General features: G+C 43.4%; 1 protein-coding gene across 1 annotated transcript; it reads left to right on the top strand.

Annotated features, from left to right (window-relative positions):
• The first annotated feature begins 3,335 nt into the window (after positions 1-3,335).
• LOC115139408 (clusterin-like) lies at positions 3,336-20,867 on the top strand. Its single transcript, XM_029676749.2, has 9 exons — positions 3,336-3,461; positions 7,380-7,510; positions 7,626-7,774; positions 7,933-8,103; positions 8,302-8,749; positions 8,841-8,972; positions 19,889-20,115; positions 20,201-20,376; positions 20,514-20,867. Exons 2-9 carry the CDS (start codon positions 7,423-7,425, stop codon positions 20,524-20,526), a joined length of 1,404 nt encoding a protein of 467 aa, XP_029532609.1. The 5' UTR covers positions 3,336-3,461; positions 7,380-7,422; the 3' UTR covers positions 20,527-20,867.
• Positions 20,868-20,964: the final 97 nt, after the last annotated feature.

Below are 20,964 nucleotides of genomic sequence, written 5' to 3'. Positions count from 1 at the left end.
TGGCCTGAAAAGTAACCTAACTGTACATTGTTGCCCTGAGGCACCAAAAAGAGAACTACATTTTTTGAATATATCTAAAAGCAAAATATGTTCATAACCTATCAAATATGCTTCTTAAGATGTTCCTACACAAGTGCATATGCTTTTATTGTCACGTTCTTTATTTAAACATGCAGAGCAATCAAATGTATCTTACCCTTTGCTCACACCATGTGGTCATGTCGCTCTGCGATTGACACATCACATTAACTTTGGCACCTCACTGGATTGTGTACAGACATGTCATCACATATTGTTTAAGCCATCTTTGATTGAGCTTTACAACAATGTTACTGGCGGCCATCCTGTAATAACCTAAATTCCAATCCAGTTTCATGACTTTATAAACAGGGGCCATTTTGTTTCAATCCATAGCAGTTTTATGTTGATATAATCTGTTATCAAATAAATAGCCTGGCCACTGATTAATGGGAAGTTCATGACTGCTTTCGTTTTTCAGTGATGCAGAGAGATGCCATCTTTGGCTCTAGTTTAGAGGTCACTATTTTTTAACACTTTCAGTGTTTACATCCATACAGATGTTGATGCCTGCATGTTTCTAATAGCAGCTGTGATTCAGCTGTTTGTAGAGAGATCTTTTAATGATGTGTCTAAAGGTCAAGAGCAATTACTGAAGTTATGTCATGTAAAACTATGTAAATAGGACATTGACTTACAGTTAAGTAATGTTATGCAGTAGTATTGTAGGCTACATCAAAAAAAAAAGCGGTAGCTGGTAACACAATATTGAGCTAAACTGAGGGCATGTGGTTCTAAAGATTGAGAGTGAATATCAAGTTAGGATGTTGAGTCTTCCATTAGCAGATTAGGAAGCCCCAACATAATTCCATTTGTGGAGTTGTGATTTGGGATAGACTATAATGACTTCAAAGAGATTTTGATCTCGATGCCAAACTTCAGAGACAGTGAAAACAATTGTCCCATAAGGGACTAGGCTACAACCCAGAATGGTTTAAATGACCTGGAAGAAAAAACAGAACAATGATGAAACAATGAACACACTGAGAACATTGCTTTACTGAAAGCACTGAAGATGACATTTTTCACAATTTATTTTTGCATTTCAAACGTTTTGTATCTGGACTGCATCTATTTATCACACTGCAAAGATAATTGATCTACGTTTTGACACACCCAACATGTCCAGTCCTTCATTTATAGCAGCAGCTACTGAGAACGTACACATCTCAGCATTTCTTACGTTACATCTACTGCCACCCAGTGGGCACTATGTGAAATTACTAGGAACCTTCTTGATTAATACTGCAAGAGGATACATTATGACGCTGAGAATCAGCAGAAAATATAGATTACTATCATTTTTCATTGTCCTAGAATATTTTTTTGCCTTACTGTACATATACCCTGATACTGATGGAAAGCCTCCTTGCCAAAGGCACTTGTATCACACAGACACCAGCCATCATAATAATCTTACATCCACCAAACTTAAAGGCATTCCAAACCCACTGCTGTGGTCAGACACTGTATAACAAGGCATGAGCAATTAAAGTGATACAAATCAATAGCATGATTTGCAATCAGTGTTATTTTGGGAGCAACGCAATAGAACATTTCTCAGAGGGAGCAGCTGTTGTCATTCCCAGCAGCAGTTTATCACTGTGGGAGAGAGCGTGTCTACTGCATGTCTCAAGAGATCCCTGTGTTCTGTGGGAAGTGATAGTCACACGTCTGCCTGTGACTGTGTCTCAGTCTGTGAATGACCTTGACTGGTCACATGCACTTGGAAGGAAGGGAGGAGAGGAGGAGAAGGATGGAGGATGAAAGATGAAAGAAGGGAAGAATGGGAAGGGGAGAAGGGGATGGAAAGGGAGGAGGTAGGAGAGGCTGCAGGCCCAGGCACGTCTTGCTCTGCCCTGGTCTGGGCCTGCTGGAGAGTGGGAGAGAGGAGAAGTGGGGGAGAGAGGAGAAGTGAGGGGGAGAGAGGAGAGGGGGAGGAGACGTGTCTGCCCGCCTAAACACAACAGCATCTCTCACAAGGGCCAGACACCATCACAAATCAACCTTGAGCTCGTCTGGATGTGGATGACAAATCATGTCTGTGGACTTGAGCGTAGACACTAAACTTGGCTGAGTCCTTTTCTATTCTTCACAAAACCAAAACCATTATTCAAGTCTGTTTATATATGATCTCATTTATATCCTTCAAACTGGTGTTTCAAGTGCGTACCCACATTCAAAATCAAAATGTGTCTTTGCATGAGAATAACACAAATAGGAGAGAATTAATATTAAACTGGACCAATTGAGGTCTTGTTGCTAGGACGCTCCAGCTGTAATGTCCTGCACAAATGAACTTTCACCTTTCCTCTTATTTGAAACCACAAATCAGCCCCTGAAGACTGCTGACACAGTGCCAAGGTATGAGTGTGTGCATACAGTAAATATCACCCGAGCAGACATTCAACATTAGGGCCCAGAACTTGTTATTCTCTGTGTGTTTTAGGTGGAGTGTAGCCAGGAATCTACTTTTTCCATTTCCTCCTTTTATATCGTTTCATTTCTGAATGAGCTTATGTAATGATCTTGCGTCACAGGAAAAAATAAAGTATACTCCTAACTGGAGACATCTGGCCACTGGCCTGGCTGTAGAGCTCAGCTTGGCAACAGGATGATGAGAGCATAAAGTAAGAGGTTTACATTTGCAGGGCTCATTAAAGAACCCTTTTATAACCTGTTGGATTCAGCAGCAACACATCATCAACATTCCCGTACCTGTGCTTGGTCATGATTTTGTGTGAAGCTGGAGCCTGGGACAGTTGTGTTTTGAGTCAAGTGTGGAGTTCATGGATATGTTTTGAATTTGAGCTACAAGGTGTTACAGTAAATGTTTGCATTTGTTAGGCTGATAACATTATAATTTGAACTTGACTCCTTTTGGATGATCCGTGTGTGTGTGTGTGTGTGTGTGTGTGTGTGTGTGTGTGTGTGTGTGTGTGTGTGTGTGTGTGTGTGTGTGTGTGTGTGTGTGTGTGTGTGTGTGTGTGTGTGTGTGTGTGTGTGTAATAATGCGCAGATGCACTGAGTCATGGGGATGTATATATAATATAAGGATCAATCATCTTGAAAGCCCCCTCCTCCATGTGCCCAGACCATGTTCACTGACCCACAAAGATGACACAATCCTCCCTCTATTGACATTGTCTCCCAGGAGCCAGAGAGTAGCCAGAAGGAGCTTAGTGACACACGGTGCAACAGTGCCCACTCCTGGCTGCTCCACATTTCTGAGCTGTGACTGGGAATTACACAACTTCTGGAAAAGTCCAAAGCCACAGGGCGTGAATCAGTGTCAACATCACTGCTAGGTCCTGTATAAATACCTAGCGGAAGACAGCCTCACTGCACTTCATCCGCTCTGAAGAGGCAAGATCAACAGGGAGGTGAGTGATCCTCTTCTGCCTGGCAGTCCCGGCTGGCTGGGAGGAAAACGCATATTGTGTGTCTTCAGGGTATCAGCCCTGTGCACAGCTGCCTTCTGCGGCACTAGACAAAACTGCAGTAGGAGTATCCTTGAAATGCTTGATTTGTCTTTAGAATTGTACCTGGGGCTGATGCTACTATTTTTTGCCATGTGGTTTATTATGATAAATATTGTTTCTATTTGATTCTGCAGACATTCTGCACAGTGATGTTACTGTTATTCCTCATTCTTACTCATGGGTGACCTCTGTTCCAAACTGCCGCTGCCTCTGCCTGTGAATGACCCAGATATGTACTGCGTATATCGCAACATTTTAAGGCTGCAAGCTTTATCCAATGCATATGCTATAAAGACTCCACAATTGGATAATTAAATTCAACACCCTCAAAGGCACAAAGTCTCTCTGAGTTAGAGTGCTGTTATTGCGTTGATATTGTAGCTGCACAGGGCATGTTTACGTGAGATGGACAAGCAGAGAGCAATTAAGTCTGGACGCTGCAGTTCTCAAGCCCCATTTTTTTTCCCCTTGTAGGAGTATACTAGAATGTGCAAATCCCTTTTAATAAAGAGCTCAGTCCATCTGCTGGATTGAGCAGAATTGTGGGTTCTACTTCTGGGTTCTATTAATGGTGTTCTACTTTTTCCTGCAAGTCATACAAGTGCTATTGGACCTTATTTATGAGTAGGACATTGTTTGAAACTTCTTTTTCTCATTTCCCTTAATGGCAAGATATTTCCTCCAATGGTGACATTTCAACTGAATATCTGGCACCACAATTGGAAGGATGTGCAATGTTTTCCAAATCTAAACATTGGGCTTTATTTTTTTCCCAACAATTCAGTGTTTTCTGGGAAGTTGTACAGTGAGCGTGTTGAATACACAAGGGATTATAGGGCTGCCTGGAATAATCACAGAGATTAGTGGAGAAGAATTTGTGTTTGTTTCGGCTCCATTCCAACAGGGAGATCTATCAGATAAACGCCCACTAGGGCTGGTTCAATCTCTAGCGCCGAAGATCAGCGTTGTAGCGTGATTACATTTTATAGGCAATGTTTCTGTGTTTGAGGAGACTGCATTCACGGTAAACGCTGCATATGTCGACTCGATCCAAAATGACCTTTACATTTCAACCGCGCTACAACGCTGCTCTTCGGCGCTAAGGGTTGAATCCAGCCCCTAATCTCTGCATTGTATCTGTGTCACAGGGTTTATCTTGAGCCTAATGTCAATACTTTTATCAAATTAAAAAAGTATACAATAGGATAAATGTCTATGCTGCAATGCAGTATAAACACACTTTATCGTTTGGAACAAATCAGCAAATGTCAGCATTAAAGAAAAAGGTTTCAAATGATGCTGTGTCACAGTATTGTCATCTTTATATGGGCAACATGACCCTCTAGTGGGTAATATCAACATCACAACAACACCAAGGTCAGACGTGGACTATACAGGTATTCTCAAACTGGGGTAATACAGGTATTCTCAAACTGGGGTAATACAGGTATTCTCAAACTGGGGTAATACAGGTATTCTCAAACTGGGGTAATACAGGTATTCTCAAACTGGGGTAATACAAGTATTCTCAAACTGGGGTAATACAGGTATTCTCAAACTGGGGTAATACAGGTATTCTCAAACTGGGATAATACAGGTATTCTCAAACTGGGGTAATACAGGTATTCTCAAACTGGGGTAATACAGGTATTCTCAAACTGGGGTAATACAGGTATTCTCAAACGTGCAATTCCGTCGGCGGTACGCCAAATAAAAATGTGATTCACATCTATTTTTCACATTTTGAAACAGTCCATTTATATTTTCCAACGGGGCTACACATTTGGGTGTTTTTTCTCGCCTGAGTAGCCTCGTTTCACTTCCAAAAATAAAATGAAACCATCTCGTGTTCAGCGAAATAACAACACCATGTCAAATACAGGTAGCCTAGTCAAATCACATCCAATCACATTAACCGTTACTATCTCACTAACGGCCCGTATGTATCCAAACTTAGCTGCTGCTCATTCAGTTTGCTCAAAAAAGGATAAATGGTTAAAAGAAAGTAAGACCCGCATCCATAAAGACACATACAGCTCTACTGGTAGTACTGCTACTGCCAGCAGTACTCCACCTGCACCTGTCCACGACACAAGTTGATCTGCTTCCACAAGCACATCCATAGAGACACATACAGCTCTACTGGTAGTACTGCTACTGCCAGTACTCAAAATCAAATCAAATCAAATGTATTTATATAGCCCTTCGTAGATCAGCTGATATCTCAAAGTGCTGTACAGAAACCCAGCCTAAAACCCCAAACAGCAAGCAATGCAGGTGTAGAAGCACGTGCAATTGTCGACGACACAAGTTATTCTGCTTCCACAAGCACATCCAATGCTTAGCATAAGTAATTATACATGTTGTTGCTAGCCCAGCTAGCATGGACACTGACAGCTGTTAAGCTGATGCAGCTACTGCCCCCTTACCCAGGAAAGCACCGAACAACAGACAGGGACGTTGGACCATCGAAGAGCAAATATGATGAGAACTACATTGATTTGGGGTTCACTTATATTGGGAGTAGTGCTTTTCCTCAGCCACAGTGTGTTATATGTGCAAAGGTACTATCTCACAACTCGATGAAACCTTCACTCTTGCGTAGACATTTAGAAACAAAACATGCCAATTTTGAAAAATAAACCACGGGAGTTTGAGCGAGAATTAAGACGACTTTCAAGTAGTAAGACATGTATAAAAGCAACAGATACCATTAAAACGGAGATAGAAGTCGTATATGATGAGCTACCGAGTGGCTAGGACAGGCAAGCCCCACACTATTGTGGAGGACTTAATTCTCCCTGCTGCCGCGGATATGGCTGGGACAATGCTGGGGGGAAAGGCCAAAAAAACGATACAGACAATTCCTTTGTCAAACAACACTGTTTCACGACGCATCAGGGACACGGCAGGAGATGTTTTGAAACAATTACTACTTTGCATACAAGCCTGTGATTTCTATGCATTACAGCTGGATGAGTCAACAGACATGGTGACCTGGCACAGCTCCTGTTATATGTCTGTTACGTTTATGGGAGGTCAATTAAGGAAGACATCCTCTTCTGCAAACCACTAGAAACCAGGACAACAGGAGAGGATATTTTTAAAGTACTGGACAGCTTTGTGATATCAAATGGACTTTGGTGGTCAAGATGTGTTGGTATCTGTACTGATGGCGTAAAAGCCATGACAGGGAGACATAGTGGAGTGGTAACGATATGCAAGCAGTTGCTCCCGACGCCACTTGGGTACACTGCAGCATCCACTTAGAGGCTCTTGCTGCCAAGGGAATGCCTGACAACTTGAAAGGCGTTTTGGACACTACAGTGAAAATGGTTAACTTTGTTAAAGCAAGGCCCCTGAACTCTCGCGTATTTTCTGCACTATGCAATGATATGGGCAGCGACCATGTAACGCTTTTACAACATACAGAAGTGGGCTGGTTATCAAGGGGCAAAGTATTGACATGTTTTTTTTTTTAATTGAGAGACGAGCTTAAAGTTTTCTTTACTGACCATAATTGACACTCGTTCTTATGTTTAATAAATGTATCGTATAGTGTGTGTGTGGCAGGCTTACAATGTTGGCAAAAAAAACAAACATTTGAGAGTGCGCTGTCCCTGGTGCTAGAGAGTGTTGAATGTTTGAAAGGGTATGGGACTATAAAAAGAGTGTGCGCAGCTGAAGGTTGAATGTTTGAAAGGGTATGGGACTATAAAAAGTTTGGGAACCATTGGACTATGAGGTCATTTTGCAGTGCTTTTCATAAGAGGCGTTATGATTACAACCGAAATACCCTAAGCCCCCTCTGTTTTTCAGGTGTGTACTGCATCAGTCGCTTGGTATCTAAGAAACAGTAAAGATGAGAGTCTTTGGGTCACTAGTGGGCCTTGCTTTGCTTCTGGTATCTACTGAGTGTCTGCTGCCTCCATCAAAGGAGGATCTAAGCCGTAAGCCATCATATAACTAAATATCTTCAAATTGTTCAGAATAGCCGTATACTGTATGATGCAGGATATTTTTAAGTCGCTGGGGAGATTTATTTTGAGCGATTGTTCTCTGCAGAGATTTCTCTCTTGGGGGTGAAGTACCTGGACAAGCAGATAGAAAATGCCATCAGTGGGGTGAAGGAGATGAAGACAGTGATGGAGAGGTCTGGAGATGATCACAATAAGTTCTTGAGTGCCCTGGAGAAAACTAAACAGCAAAAAGAGGTACAGTGCATTTGAGCAATGCACAGTACCATGAGCTTTCATCACTGTTTTGGACAAAAATAAGTTAAAGATCACACTACATTTTGTGTTCAATTCATCAGCTATAGTCACCTAGTTCTTTTTAGACCACTGACTCAGTTGCTGTGTTTGTTTCCCAGGATGCTCTGAAGGCAGCTCAGGAGATGGAGACTAAACTGAGTGAGGAGCAGGAGGTGTGTAACGGCACCATGCAGTCTCTGTGGGAGGAGTGCAAGCCCTGTCTGAAGAACACCTGCATCAAATACTACTCCAGGACCTGCAGCAGTGGCGCCGGACTGATCGGCAGACAGGTAACGCCTCAACTACACAGAACTATCATCAATCAATCTCCACATTGGTTTAGCAATTGTAGTTCAAATATGTTGTGTAAGCTAGACTTACACAGAGACATGCACAACAACTGATCAATGTGTTTAAGCTATTATACAATCCTTCCAAATAAAATAGGTCACTGTTGTACTAGCTGCTTTCTCCTGTTTCCCTCTCAGCTGGAGGAGGTTCTGAACAGGACCTCTCCATTCTCCATCTGGATCAACGGGGAGAACATGGATGTTCTGGAGAGGGAGGACCAGGAGCAGAGCCAGAGGTTCCAGAACCTGGAGGAGCGCTACTCCGACGTGGCCGATGGGGTGGACAGTATCTTCATGGACAGCTTGAGGGTGTTTGACCACATGCACTCCCTCAACCCTCCCATGTTCTCCAGCCCCTTCCACATGCCCAGTATATGGGGTCATAGTGAGAGGGCCAATGAGAGAGCAGAGATGGCAGAGACGGGCGAGGTGCGCTCCCGTATGGTGAGGTCCGCTTTGCAGGACCCAGACTTCCATGGGTTCCACAACATGTTCGCTCCTATGATGGACATGGCCCGGAATATCTTCGGCTCCATGGGGCCTGTCATGGACGCAGACGCTAACTTTGACATCAACCCCTCAGAGGGTATACCTCAGTCCTAATTAAACAACTGTTATTATACAATAACATGGTGTTAATGTTTACATAAATGATATTGGGCTTCTTTTTTCCACAGAGGGGAGTGTGAATGAGGATGTTGTTGTGACAAAGCCTTCTGGTATGACCTGCAGAGAGATACGTCGCAATTCTGCTGGCTGCATTAAACTGCGAGGAGAGTGTGAAAAATGCGTAGCGATCCAGGATATTGGTAAAGTCTATCAGATTTTCTTTCTCTTTCTTACCACAAAGTCATGCCTTGGCTGAGTCAGGTATTTTTTAAATTGTTTTATTTAAGCTTTATTTAGCTAGGCAAGTCAGTTATGAACCAATTCTTATTTACAATGACGACCTAACAAAAGGCAAAAGACCTCCTGCGAGGACTGGGATGGGATTAAAAAGAAAAATATAGGACAAAAATACACATCACGACAGTAGAGACACCACAACACTACATAAAGAGAGACCGAAGACAACAACATAGCATGGCAGAAACACATGACAACACAGCATGGTAGCAGCACAAAACATGTGTTGTGACGTATTGATTTATGTGACAACTGCTGTTCATCTAATTATTAGCTGTTTATAATTACGTCTTTCAATTAATCAGGTAATCATTAACTCAGTAACCTGGGGCACCATGGGAAAAGTTAGTTTTTTATTGAGTTTCCGTTTTCCCTAATTAACTATCAGAATATAGAATAGAATATAGATTTTACCGCAGTCGCTAATGAATTAATTTCCTCTACAGTCTCATCCTGAACGTCGCATAATTCGTGAATCTGCACAAACCCGAGTCTCACTAAATAATTCTGTACTACATACATTTACATTACATTTAAGTCATTTAGCAGACGCTCTTATCCAGAGCGACTTACAAATTGGTGCATTCACCTTATGACCTCCAGTGGAACAGTAGTGCATCTAAATCTTTTCAGGGGGAGGGGGGGTGAGAGGGATTACTTTATCCTATCCTAGGTATTCCTTAAAGAGGTGGGGTTTCAGGTGTCTCCGGAAGGTGGTGATTGACTCCGCTGTCCTGGCGTCGTGAGGGAGTTTGTTCCACCATTGGGGGCCAGAGCAGCGAACAGTTTTGACTGGGCTGAGCGGGAACTGTACTTCCTCAGTGGTAGGGAGGCGAGCAGGCCAGAGGTGGATGAACGCAGTGCCCTTGTTTGGGTGTAGGGCCTGATCAGAGCCTGGAGGTACTGAGGTGCCGTTCCCCTCACAGCTCCGTAGGCAAGCACCATGGTCTTGTAGCGGATGCGAGCTTCAACTGGAAGCCAGTGGAGGGAGCGGAGGAGCGGGGTGACGTGAGAGAACTTGGGAAGGTTGAACACCAGACGGGCTGCGGCGTACATCAATTGAGTTGATCATTTATTTCCTAACATGCTAAATGATAACATAAGATACACATACACAAACAAACAGTCTAGGCTATTGATTAAAACTTAGTACAATGAAAAATGTTCCAGTTTCACCTGTTACACAAAATGGGGATTTAGAAAGAGAGAGAAAGAGAGAGTGCACGAGAGAAAAGCACACTTGAATACACTTGTAAACTATGCTTAGTTTAGCCCTTACACCTTGCCCCGAACTGCTGCTCTTATGGGTTATAATATAATGATGTAATTACTTGTCGAAGGTCTCTTCTCTGATGGTGGCACTTCTTTCGTTACCGGGTGTAAGTCTTTGATTGTCCACACGATGTCAGTGTCCTTTCTCTTAAGAAAAGGGGTCTTCTCCGGACGACTAATTAGCCGTGTACAGTCATGGCCAAAAGTTTTGAGAATGACACAAATATAATATGCTGCCTCAGTTTGTATGATGGCAATTTGCACATACTCCAGAATGGTATGAAGAGTGATCAGATGAATTGCAATTAATTGTAAAATCCCTATTTGCCATGCAAATGAACTGAATCCCCCAAAAACATTTCCACTGCATTTCAGCCCTGCCACAAAAGGACCAGCTGACATCATGTCAGTGATTCTCTCGTTAACGCAGGTGTGAGTGTTGACGAGGACAAGGCTGGAGATCACTCTGTCATTCTGATTTAGTTCAAATAACAGACTGGAAGCTTCAAAAGGAGGGTGGTGCTTGGAATCATTGTTCTTCCTCTGTCAACCATGGTTACCTGCAAGGAAACACGTGCCGTCAGCATTGCTTTGCACAAAAAGGGCTTCACAGGCTGCCAGTAAGATTGCACTTAAATCAACCATTAATCGGATCATCAAGAACTTCAAGGAGAGCGGTTCAATTGTTGTGAAGAAGGCTTCAGGGTGCCCAAGCAAGTCCAGCAAGCGCCAGGACCGTCTCCTAAAGTTGATTCAGCCGCGGGATCGGGGCACCACCAGTACAGAGCTTGCTCAGGAATGTCAGTAGGCAGGTGTGAGTGCATCTGCACGCACAGTGAGGCAAAGACTTTTGGAGGATGGCTTGGTGTCAAGAAGGGCAGCAAAGAAGCCACTTCTCTCCAGGAAAAACATCAGGGACAGACTAATATTCTGCAAAAGGTACAGGGATTGGACTGCTGAGGACTGGGGTAAAGTCATTTTCTCTGATGAATCCCCTTTCCGATTGTTTGGGGCATCCGGAAAAAAGCTTGTCCGGAGAAGACAAGGTGAGCGCTACCTTCAGTCCTGTGTCATGCCAACAGTAAAGCATCCTGAGAACATTCATGTGTGGGGTTGCTTCTCAGCCAAGGGAGTGGGCTCACTCACAATTTTGCCTAAGAACAGCCATGAATAAAGAATGATACCAACACATCATTCTAGAGCAACTTCTCCCAACCATCCAGGAACAGTTTGGTGACGAACAATGCCTTTTCCAATATGATGGAGCACCTTTCCATAAGGCAGAAGGGATAACTAAGTGGCTCGGGGAACAAAACATCAACATTTTGGGTCCATGGCCAGGAAACTCCCCAGACCTTAATCCCATTGAGAACTTGTGGTCAATCCTCAAGAGGCGGGTCGACAAACAAAAACCCACACATTCTGACAAACTCCAAGTATTGATTATGCGAGAATGGGCTGCCATCAGTCAGGATGTGGCCCAGAAGTTAATTGACAGCATGCCAGGGTGGATTGCAGAGGTCTTGAAAAAGAAGGGTCAACACTGCAAATATTGACTCTTTGCATCAACTCAATCTAATTGTCAATAAAAGTCTTTGACACTTATGAAATGCCTGTAATTGTACTTCAGGGTTCCATAGTAACATCTGACAAAAATATCTAAAGACACTGAAGCAGCAAACTTTGTGAAAATTAATATTTGTGTCATTCTCAAAACTTTTGGTCACGACTATAGACGGTTCCAGTTTGGGAATGAAAGCAGTGTAGACACACGATTCCTTGGATAGAATAACCGGGTGGTCCGTAGCATAAATTGTTAAGAGGTTCTTTTGTCTTCCTCAACTTCATGTTGCGTTTTGGGGTTGCGACTACTCAGACCTTAGACAACTAATTTCACAGTTCACTTTTCCAAAACATTCTTTTTGATCTGGACATTTTCCACACAACATACAATATGTATACATCATGTGCATATTATGGAAACTCTTAAAGTTACAATGTTTTCGTTATAATGTTGTCATTTAACCTTTAATAACATCACAAAAACGACATTCATTTTCATATTCCATCTATCGTTATTACCACCATTTTTGCTGATGAAATATAATTGACCTAAGTCCATCTATTGCATGTATCGTTCTGAGTTCATAGGGCCCACTCACACATTCCAAACCTCCACACTGAGTTGACAAAGGATTTTGTCTGCTGCCTTAAGATTTACAATGGGCATGAGGTGTCATAAAACCCCTCATCTCCCCCCTGTGGTGGGTGTGAGAGATATATCTGTAGGACTGTGGTCCATGGTAACCTGACCCGAACAGGACAGTCATGACACATGGTACAAACATTATTGGGCACAGACAACAGCACAAAGGCAAGAAGGTAGAGACAACAATACACATGTGAAGCATCCACAACTGTCAGTTAGAGTGTCCATGATTGAGTCTTTGAATGAAGAGATAAAGAGAGAAAACTTTTTTGCAGCTCGTTCCAGTTGCGAACTGAAAAGAGGAGCGACCCAGGGATGTGTGTGCTTTGGGGACCTTTAACAGAATGTGACTGGCAGAACAGGTGTTGTATGTGGAGGATGAGGGCTGCAGTAGGTATCTCAGATACGAGGGAATGAGGCCTATAAAAAAGCATCAACCAGTGGGTCTCGCTATGGGTATACAGAGATCACCAGTTTACGGAGGAGTATAACGTGCAGTGATGTGTCCTATAAGGAGCATTGGTGGCAAATCTGATGGCCGAATGGTAAAGGACATCTAGCCGCTCGAGAGCACCCTTACCTGCCAATCTATAAATTACGTCTTCGTAATCTAGCATGGGTAGGATGGTAATCTGAATCAGGGTTAGTTTGGCAGATGGAGTGAAAGAGGAATGATTACGATAGAGGAAATCAAGTCTAGATTTAACCTTATAGCCTGCAGCTTGGATATTTTCTGAGAGAAGGACAGTGTACCGTCTAGCCATACTCCCAAGTACTTGTATGAGGTGACTAACTCAAGCTCTAAGCCTCAGAGGTTGTAATCGTACCGGTGGAGAGAGGGGCATTCTTCTTACCAAACCACATTACCTTTGTTTTGGAGGTGTTCAGAACAAGGTTAAGGGCAGAGAAAGCTTGTTGGACACTAACAAATCTTTGTTGTAGAGCATTTAACAAAAAATCCGGTGAGGGCCCAGCTGAGTATAAAACTGCATATATCATCTGTATCATCTGCATATAAATGGATGAGAGAGCTTACTGCCGAGCTATGTTGTTGATGTAAATTGAAAAGAGTGTGGGGCCTAGGATCGAGTCCTTGGTGACAGGCAGTGGCTGAGACAGCAGATGTTCTGACTTTATACACTGCACTCTTTGAGAGAGGTAGTTAGCAAACCAGGCCAAAGACCCCTCAGAGACACCAATACTCAAAGTCAAAATAATAGCAACACAACATTGCTTATAATCAAGGGCAATGGTGACATAATTTAGTACCTTAAAGGTGGCAGTGGCACATCCATATCCTGGGCAGAAACCAGATTGCATATGAGAGAAAATACTATAGACATCAAGAAAGCCAGTCAGTTGATTATTGATAACTTTTTCCAACACTTCTGAACGCGGAACGAGGGAGAGCTCAGATTTGTTGTTTTTAAAAGTTTGTTGTTTTGAAAGTGTATTAGTAGCTAGCTAACTTTTTTAGTTTGGATTCTGCAACGTCGTTGTTGGGACAGCTAGTCTCTGTCCAGTGATCCTGCCGAACAAGGGCGGGTCTGAGGAGCTATTTGGCATAGCAGCTAGCCTATTCATACGAAATGGCGCCGACAGAGAGGGCTGCCATGCTTCTAGCTCTTAGGAAACTTCGCAGTATTTCGTTTTTTAAGTATTGTTTCTTACATTATTAGCCCAGAAAATGTTTTGTGTTATTACATACAGCCGGGAAGAACTATTGGATATCAAAGTGGCGGTAACTTTCCAGCACCAGCAGCATTACGACCAGGAATACGACTTTCCGAAGCGGATCCTTTGTCTGCACCCCCCAGGGCAATTGAACTGATTCCAGAGGCTGACCCAAAACACCGCCAGCGGAGGAGAGGTACTCGGAGTGGTCTTCTAGTCCGACTTAGTAGGCATGCATACCATCCACCGCTTCCAAGTATATTACTCGCTAATGTTCAGTCTCTGGATGATAATGTTGATGAGCTTAGGGCGAGGGTTTCTTTCCAGACAGACATCAGGTATTGTAACATACTCTGTTTCAAGGAAACATGGCTCTCTCGGGATATACTGTCTAAGTCGGTCCAGCCAGTTGGGTTCTCAGTTCATCGCACAGACAGGAATAAATATCTCTCCGGGAAGAAGAAGGATGGGGTCGTATGTTTCATGATTAACGACTCATGGTATGATTGTGATAACATACAGGAACTCAAGTCCTTTTGATCCCCCGACCTAGAATGCCTCACAATGAAATGCAGACCATATTATCTCCTAAGATAATTACTTTTGGTTATTGTCACAGCCCTGTATATCCCCCCTCAAGCCGATACCACGACGGCCCTCAAAGAATCTTACTGGACTTTATGCAAACTGGAAAAAACATATCCTGAGGCTGCATTTATTGTATCAGGGGATTTTAACAAAGCAAATTTGAGAAAAAGGCTGCCAAAGTTCTATCAACACATCGACTGTAGTCCTCGCACTGCTAAAACACTCGACCACTGCTACTCCAACTTCCGGGATGACTACAAGGCCCTCCCCCGTCCTCCTTTCGGCAAATCTGACCAGGACTCCAGTTTGCTCACCCCTTCCTATAGGCAGAAATTCAAACCGGAAGTAGCCGTGCTAAGGACTATTCAATGCAGGTCAATCGGAATCCATGCTTCAAGATTGTTTTGATCACGCGGCCTGGGATATGTTCCGGGTAGCTTCAGAGATTAATATGAATGAATATACTGATACGGTGACTGAGTTTATCAGGAAGTGTATAGAGATGTTGTACCCACCATGAATAGATGGCAGCATTCGCGCAAAACTGAAGCGCGAACCACCGCATTTAACCATGGCAAGGTGACTAGGAATATGTCAGAATACAAACAATGTAGCTATTCCCTCCACAAGGCAATCAAACAGGCAAAACGTAAGTATAGAGACAAAGTGGAGTCGCAATTCAACAGCTCAGACACGAGAGGTATGTGGCAGGGTCTACAGACAATCATGGACTACTAAAGGAAAACTAGCCATGTTGAGGACACCGACGTCTTACTTCTGGCCATTTAACCACCTTCGCCCGCTTTGAGGATAACACAGAGCCACTGACACGGCCCGCTACCAAAGACTGTGGGCTCTCCTTCTCCGTGGTAAGACATTTAAGAGTGTTAACCCTTGCAAGGCTGCCGGCCCAGACGGTATCCCTAGCCACGTCATCAGAGCATGTGCAGACCAGCTGGCTGGCTATTCAATCTCTCCCTATGCCAGTCTGCCATCCCCACATGCTTCAAGATGCCCACCATTGTTCCTGTGCCCAAGAAAGCAAAGGTAACTTTGAGACTAGTCAAGGATCATATCATGTCACCCTAGACACACTTCAATTTGCTTACCACCCCAACAGATCCAGAGACGATGCAATCTCCATCGCACTGCACACTGCCCTATCCCATCTGTACAAGAGGAATACCTATGTAAGAATGTTGTTCATTGACTATAGCTCAGCATTCAACACCATAGTACCCTCCAAGCACATCATTAAGCTCATGGCCCTGGGTCTGAACCCCGCCCTGTACAACTAGGTCCTGGACTTCCTGATGGGCAACCCCCAGGTGGTGAAGGTAGAAAACAACACCTCCACTTTGCTGATCCTCAACACTGGGGCCCCACAAGGGTGCATGCTCAGCCCCCTCTTGTACTTCCTGTTCACCCATGACTGTGTGCCCAAGCACACCTCCAACTCAATTATCAAGTTTGCAGACACCACAACAGTAGAAGGCTTGATTACCAACAATGACGTGACAGCCTACAGGGAGGAAGTGAGGGCACTGGGAGTGTGATGCCAGGGAAATAAATTCTCATTCAAGGTCAACAAAACCAAGGAGATTAATCGTGGACTTCAGGAAACAGCAGAGGGAGCACCCCTCTATCCAGATTGACGGTACCGCAGTGGAGAAGGTCCTCTGCGTACACATCACTGACAAACTGAAAGGGTCTACCCACACAGACTGTGTGGTGAAGAAGGTGCAACAGTGCCTCTTCAACCTCAGTGAGCTGAAGAAATTTGGCTTGGTAACTAAAACCCTCACAAACTTTTACAGATGCACAATTGAGAGCATCCTGTCGGGATGTATCACCGTCTGGAACAGTAACTGCACCGCCCGCAACCGCTGGGCTCTCCAGGGGGTGATACAGTCTGCCCAACACATCATCAGGGGCAAACTACCTGCCCTCCAGGACACCTACAGCACCCGATGTCACAGGAAGGCCAAAAAGATCATCAAGGACAACAACCACCCGAGCCACTGCCTGCTCACACCGCTATCATCCAGAAGGCGAGGTCAGTACAGGTTCATCAAAGCTGGGACTGAGAGACTGAAACAGCTCAAGGCCATCAGACTTTTAAATAGCCATCACTAGCACATTAGAGTCAGCTGCATATATACGTAGACTTGAAATCACATGCCACTTTAATAATGGAACACCAGTCACTTTAATAATGTTTACATGTTTTGCATTACTCATCTCATATGAACAGTGGAAGTTTGAAGTTTACATACACTTAGGTTGGAGTCATTAAAACTAGTTTTTCAAGCACTCCACACATTTCTTGTTAACAAACTATACCCTTGGCAAGTCAGTTAGGACATCTACCTTGTGCGTGACACAAGTAATTTTTCCAACAATTGTTTAGACAGATTATTTCACTTATAACTTAGTGTATCACAATTCCAGTGGGTCCACTGTGATTTTAAACAGCTTGCAAAATTCCAGAAAATTATGTAATGACTTTAGAAGCTACTGATAGGCTAATTGACATCATTTGAGTCAATTGGAGGTGTACCTGTGGATGTATTTCAAGGCCTACCTTCAAACTCAGTGCCTCTTTGCTTGACATCATGTGAAAATCAAAAGAAATCAGTCAAGATCTCAGAAAAATAATTGTAGACCTCCACAAGTCTGGTTCATCCTTGGGAGCAATTTCTAAACGCCTGAAGGTACCACGTTCATCTGTACAAACAATAGTACGCAAGTATAAACACCATGAGACCACGCAGCCATCATACTGCTCAGGAAGAAGATGCGTTCCGTCTCCTAGAGATGAACGTACTTTGGTGCGATAAGTGCAAATCAATCCCAGAACAACAGCAAGGGACCTTGTGAAGATGCTGGAGGAAACAGGTACAGAAGTATCTATATCCACAGTAAAACGAGTCCTGTATCGACAAAACCTGAAAAGCCACTCAGCAAGGAAGAAGCCACTGCTCCAAAACCGCCATAAAAAAGCCAGACTATAGTTTGCAACTGCACATGGGGACGAAGATTGTACTTTTTGGAGAAATGTCCTCAAGTGTGATGAAACAAAAATAGAACTGTTTGGCCATAATGACCATTGTTATGTTTGAAGGTAAAAGGGGGAGGCTTGCAAGCCGATAAACACCATCCCAACCGTGAGGCACGGGGCTGGGCAACATCATGTTGTGGGGGTGCTTTGCTGCAGGAGGGACTGGTGCACTTCACAAAACAGACGTCTCAAGACATCAGTCAGGAAGTTAAAGCTTGGTCGCAAATGGGTCTTCCAAATGGACAATTACCCCAAGCATACTTCCAAAGTTGTGGCAAAATGGCTTAAGGACAACAACGTCAAGGTATTGGATTGGCCATCACAAAGCAATAATCTCAATCCTATAGAAAATTTGTGGGCAGAACTGAAAAAACATGTGTGAGCAAGGAGGCCTACAAACCTGACTCACTTACACCAGCTCTGTCAGGAGGAATGGGCCAAAATTCACCCAACTTATTGTGGGAAGCTTGTGGAAGGCTACCTGAAACATTTCACCCAAGTGAAACAATTTAAAGGCAATGCTACCAAATACTTATTTAGGGTATGTAAACTAATGACACACTGGGAATGTGATGAAAGAAATAAAAGCTGAAATAAATCACTCTCTACTATTATTCTGACATTTCACATTCTTACAATAAAGAGGTGATCCTAACTGACCTAAAACAGGGAATTCTCACTCGGATTAAATGTCAGGAATTGTAAAAAACAGAGTTTAAATGTATTTCGCTAAGGTTTATGTAAACTTCCGACTTCAACTGTAGTTAAGCTGCAGCAGGCTCAGAACAGAGCTATACATACTATGCATGCCAGTCTCTCTTGGCTAAGAGTTGAGGAGAGACTGACTGCATCACTTCTCTTTATAAGAAACATGAATGTTTTGCAAATCCCAAATTGTTTGCATAGTCAATTAACACACAGCTCTGACACACACACACTTACCCCACCAGATACGCCACCAGAGGTCTTTTCACAGTCCCCAAATCCAGAACAATTTCAAGAAAGCGTACAGTATTATATAGCATGGAACTCCATTCCATATCGTATTGCTCAAATTAACAGCAAACCTGGTTTTAAAAATCAGATAAAGCAACACCTCACGGCACAACGCCTTTCCCCTATTTGATCTAGATAGTTTGTGTGCAAGTATTGATATGTAGGGTACGTGTGCCTATCTGTGTAGTTCTGTCCTTGCGCTGTTCTGTCTATTCATGTTCTGTATTATGTCATGTTTCATATTTTGTGTGGACCCCAGGAAGAGCAGCTGCTGCTTTTGCAACAGCTAATGAGGATCCTAATAAAATACCAAAAATACTTTTGATAAACAGGGAAAAATAGAAATTGGCCTATAACAGTTAGGATCAGCTTGATCTCCGCCTTTAAATAAAGGACGCACCGTGGCTCCCTTCCAAGCAACGGGAACCACCCCAAAGAGGAGAGACAGGTTAAAAAGGTCAGAGATAAGCTTGGTGATGATAGAGGCTGGAACCTTAAAGCAGAAAGGATTTAAACCATCTGACTCAGATGTTTTTTTGGGGTCAAGTATAAGGAGCTCCTTTAGCACCTTAGACTCAGCGACAGCCTGCAAGGAGACACTTTGTAGCGGGGCAGGGTAAAAAGAGGAGCATCGGGGCTAGTCGCATTAGAAGTGGTGGGAGATGAGGAAATGTTGTACAGGCAATGAGGGATGGCCGAGTCAAATAGGAATCCTGACTTAATGAAGTGGTGATTAAAGAGCTCAGCCATGTGCTCCTTGTCAGTAACAACCAATTCAACATTAAGGGACACGGGCAGCTGTGAGTAGGGTTTATTCTTCAGGTCTTCAACAGTTTTCCAGAACTTCTTGGGATTAGACCCAGAGAGAACTGCTCCTTAAGCTAACTTTGGCCTTCCGAATAGGTAAAACAAGTTGCTAGTACATCACACCAAAAGTTGCTGATATGGAGCTAAAGGGACACCAGTGACTCTGTTGACTATATGTTGTGTATTACATGAAATGTGGTTCTCTCCTCCAGACTGCTCAGGGAAGAAGCCTCTGGCTGGTCCTCTGAAGAAGGACCTGGAGCAGGCCCTGGCCATGGCAGAGAAGTTCACTCAGGAGTACAGCAAGCAGCTGAGGAAGTTTGAGGAGCAGATGTCCAACACTTCCAGCCTGCTAGACCTTTTCAGCAAGCAGTTTGGCTGGGTGTCTGCCCTGGCCAACAACACCAACAACAAGGATGAAATCTTCAAGATCGAAACGGTGAGACTCCATAGTCTGCAATGCGTTGTATCCTATTTCTTTGTAACATGGTCTTATGAAGACTTACGTCTTGAATTCCTCCAAGGTCATGTCCAACGACACAGAGGACCCTGAGAAGCCAGGGGACACCAATGTGTCTGTCCAGTTGTTTGACAACCCTGCCATGACCTTCAGTGTGCCTGGAGACATCCCCTGGAATGACCCCAAGTTCTCTGAAATGGTGGCACAGCAGGCCCTAGACCTCTACAAACAGACCACTGTGTGAGTGCTTCTGTGTCATTGGACCAATAATAATCTTACTAATCACACCAGGCTTTATAGCAAGTACATTTTAAAGTGAGATAGGAGACAAATGTCCTGAAGTGATTTAGAATTTTTAATGACCTTTTCCTTTCCAGAGTGGTGAAGTAGAAATCGGAGGACACTCCACCGTGCACCACTACACAAAGCAGAATGTTCAGGATGACTTCACACTGTCAACTAGAAAAAGTGAAACCTGTCATCATTGTTGATCATATTTTAAGTAATTGTATATTCCTGTGTAACTAGAGCTCGTCCTGCTGTAAGAACCGAATACATAAACACACCAAGTCCTGTTGTCTTGAGGAGAAAGAATATAGTACTGCTGTTGCCCTAGAGTAAAACCTGCTCACTTCTCTTCACTTCATGTTAATTGCTACTGTTCCTTTTGTAGTTCTGTGCTCTTCTGCACAGCAACGTGCAATATAAATAAATGAGACCTGACAAAAACACCACCACTGTATCTATGAAAAATGTCACATCAGCTGATAAAGGATCTTATTAGACTGGAATGCATCATGTTTTACTATCAAGCGTTCAAAATGTAGC

Source organism: Oncorhynchus nerka, linkage group LG13 (genome assembly GCF_034236695.1).
Source record: "Oncorhynchus nerka isolate Pitt River linkage group LG13, Oner_Uvic_2.0, whole genome shotgun sequence".
NCBI classification, from domain to species: Eukaryota; Metazoa; Chordata; class Actinopteri; order Salmoniformes; family Salmonidae; genus Oncorhynchus; species Oncorhynchus nerka.
This window is presented reverse-complemented; position numbering and strand designations above follow the sequence as displayed.

Excerpts from the sequence above, each read along its gene's own strand:
- LOC115139408 (XM_029676749.2), top strand. The coding sequence starts at position 7,423 with ATGAGAGTCTTTGGGTCACTAGTGGGCCTTGCTTTGCTTCTGGTATCT. Across the intron at positions 7,511-7,625 it reads ATCAAAGGAGGATCTAAGCC|AGATTTCTCTCTTGGGGGTG; the intron begins GTAAGCCATCAT and ends TGTTCTCTGCAG. Across the intron at positions 20,116-20,200 it reads AAATCTTCAAGATCGAAACG|GTCATGTCCAACGACACAGA; the intron begins GTGAGACTCCAT and ends AATTCCTCCAAG.